Here is a 2,078-nt window from a genome sequence, read left to right on the forward strand (position 1 = left end):
TTTTTTTTTTTTTTTTTTTTAAATTTAAAAAATTTAAAATAATTTCTAATCTCCCAGGAGAAACCCACAATTGAGATTTTTACACCAACAGAGAATCACTGTACACAAGTATCATAGAGGCAACACGTCCTGAATTCTGCTGCAGTTGCACACTCTGTATTCTGGGTCCTCTGCTCCATACCCAGCAGCTCAGGTCTGGGGTGCTGGAGCCGCCCCAGCTAGACTAAAGCACGGTGCTAACGTGGACCCTGTTTGGTTTTGCCCAATCCAAACCCCGCGGGACGTTTCCCAACACTGGCTGGTGGCCGGGGTGGGGTGGGGGGGTCCCAGGCTAGTGTGGCTTCACACCCCTTCGAGGAATAAGGGGGTTTCAGCCCTGTCCCCCACGGGCCACGTTCATCGGCGTCGCGCTGACAGCACCCTGCGCTCCCCCAGGTCTGCACGCTGACGAAGGAAGACAATCGCGTGGTGGGGAAAATCCCCGAAGATGAGCAACTGCACGTCCTCCCCCTCTACAAGATGTCCAGCACGGATGAGTTCGGCAGCGAGGAGAACCAAAACGCCAAGGTGGGCAGCGGGGCCATCCAGGTGCTCACGTCCTTCCCCCGCGAGGTCCGCAAGCTGCCCGAGCCCGCCAAGTCCTGCCGGCAGAGGCAGCTGGAGGCGAAGAAAGCCGCCGCGGAGAAGAAGAAGCTGCAGAAAGAGAAGCTGATGACGCCGGAGAAGTTCAAGCAGGAAGCGCTTGAGCTCCCCATGCTCCAGCAGAATGCAGGTAACGGGGGCAGAGCTGAGGTCCTGCCGCCCCACGCTGTCTGGAAGGTGTTGAGGGGACAGGGATGCGGTTGGGGGCTTCCTCAGGGTGGTGCCGTTGAGCACTCGGTGTTTTGGGGTGCGGGATGGCATCTCTGTGGTGCCTGGGTTGTTTTCCTGGACGGTGGTGCGGTGGGGGAGCTCTTGCCGCAACCCGGAGCGCGGGTGTGGATCGGTGCCAGCGTGCCGGGCTCTGCTGACCTCCGTGCTCGGCCGGTGTTAAGCCCCATCACTGTGAGATTTCCGAGTCTGGCTGAGTTTTTGGGGTCCTCGCTCTCCACCGGCGGCTTCCTCGGCCGGTGGGTCACGGGGGCTGTGTGTGTGTGCTGTGCCCGCAGGTATGGCGTTGAAAAGCGGGCTGCCCCCGCAGCCGCTGAAACCTTCCATCAAGGTGGAGCCACAGAGCCATTACAACGCCTTCAAGTACAACGGCAACGCGGTGGTGGAGAGCTACTCGGTGCTGGGCAGCTGCCGGCCCTCCGACCCGTACAGCATGAACAGTGTTTACTCTTACCATTCCTACTATGCACAGCCCAATCTGCCTTCCGTGAACGGGTTTCACTCCAAGTTTGCGCTTCCCTCCTTTGGGTATTACGGCTTTTCCAGCAACCACGTGTTCCCCTCACAGTTTCTGAATTACGGGGTGCCCGAGAGGAGCGGGAGCAGCTGGGTGAGCAACGGCTACGAGAAGAAGCCCGACGTCCCGGCGTTGCAGGAGAGCCTCAACCACACCTATGGGAACTCCGATTTCCCCGAGCCCATCCCGCACAGCGTCCGGAGCAAAAACCATCACCAGCGCACCTACGAGCGGGCGAACCGCTACGCCAGCCAGCAGAAGGCGGCGGCGGCCGGGGCGCACAGGACTAGCTCGGGCTCGGAGGAGACGCCGTCGTTTGCACAGAACTGTTTCAGCAGCCGGCCCATCAAGCAGGAGCCTCCAGACCCTCCTGCCATCGAGCCCCTTCCCGGCACGGTGGCCATGCCCGGCGCTGGCTTAGCCCTGCCAGCCGTCCCGGCACGCAGCGGGGGGGCAGAGCAGCGGTGGAGCCCTTTCAAAGCGTCCCGGGGCATGTCTTCCCCCGAGAGGACTAGCACGACGGAGGGCTCATGGAGCGCCCTGGCGCTGGGTTCGGGCGGGCGGGAGAAGCCCAGTGCCTTCGACGCCGCCGCGCGCTTGCCGCCGCCGGAGAAGCAGTGGCCCAACGTGCTGGCAGGAGAGGCGGCGGCGCGTGGCTCGGGCTTGCTGCCGAAACCGTGGAGCCCCTGCA

General features: G+C 62.0%; 1 protein-coding gene across 1 annotated transcript in view; it reads left to right on the top strand.

The window, feature by feature from the left end:
- LOC113488026 (methylcytosine dioxygenase TET3-like) overlaps window positions 1–2,078 on the top strand; it is a 14,037-nt gene that overhangs the window by 6,265 nt on the left and 5,694 nt on the right. Inside the window, exons 8-9 of the mRNA XM_026863005.1 lie at window positions 436–772; window positions 1,149–2,075. Coding sequence (XP_026718806.1) covers window positions 436–772; window positions 1,149–2,075 — 1,264 coding nt within the window. The remainder of the gene's footprint in view (window positions 1–435; window positions 773–1,148; window positions 2,076–2,078) is intronic.

Source organism: Athene cunicularia, assembly GCF_003259725.1.
Source record: "Athene cunicularia isolate RWA chromosome 22 unlocalized genomic scaffold, athCun1 chr22_part1, whole genome shotgun sequence".
Lineage (NCBI taxonomy): Eukaryota > Metazoa > Chordata > Aves > Strigiformes > Strigidae > Athene > Athene cunicularia.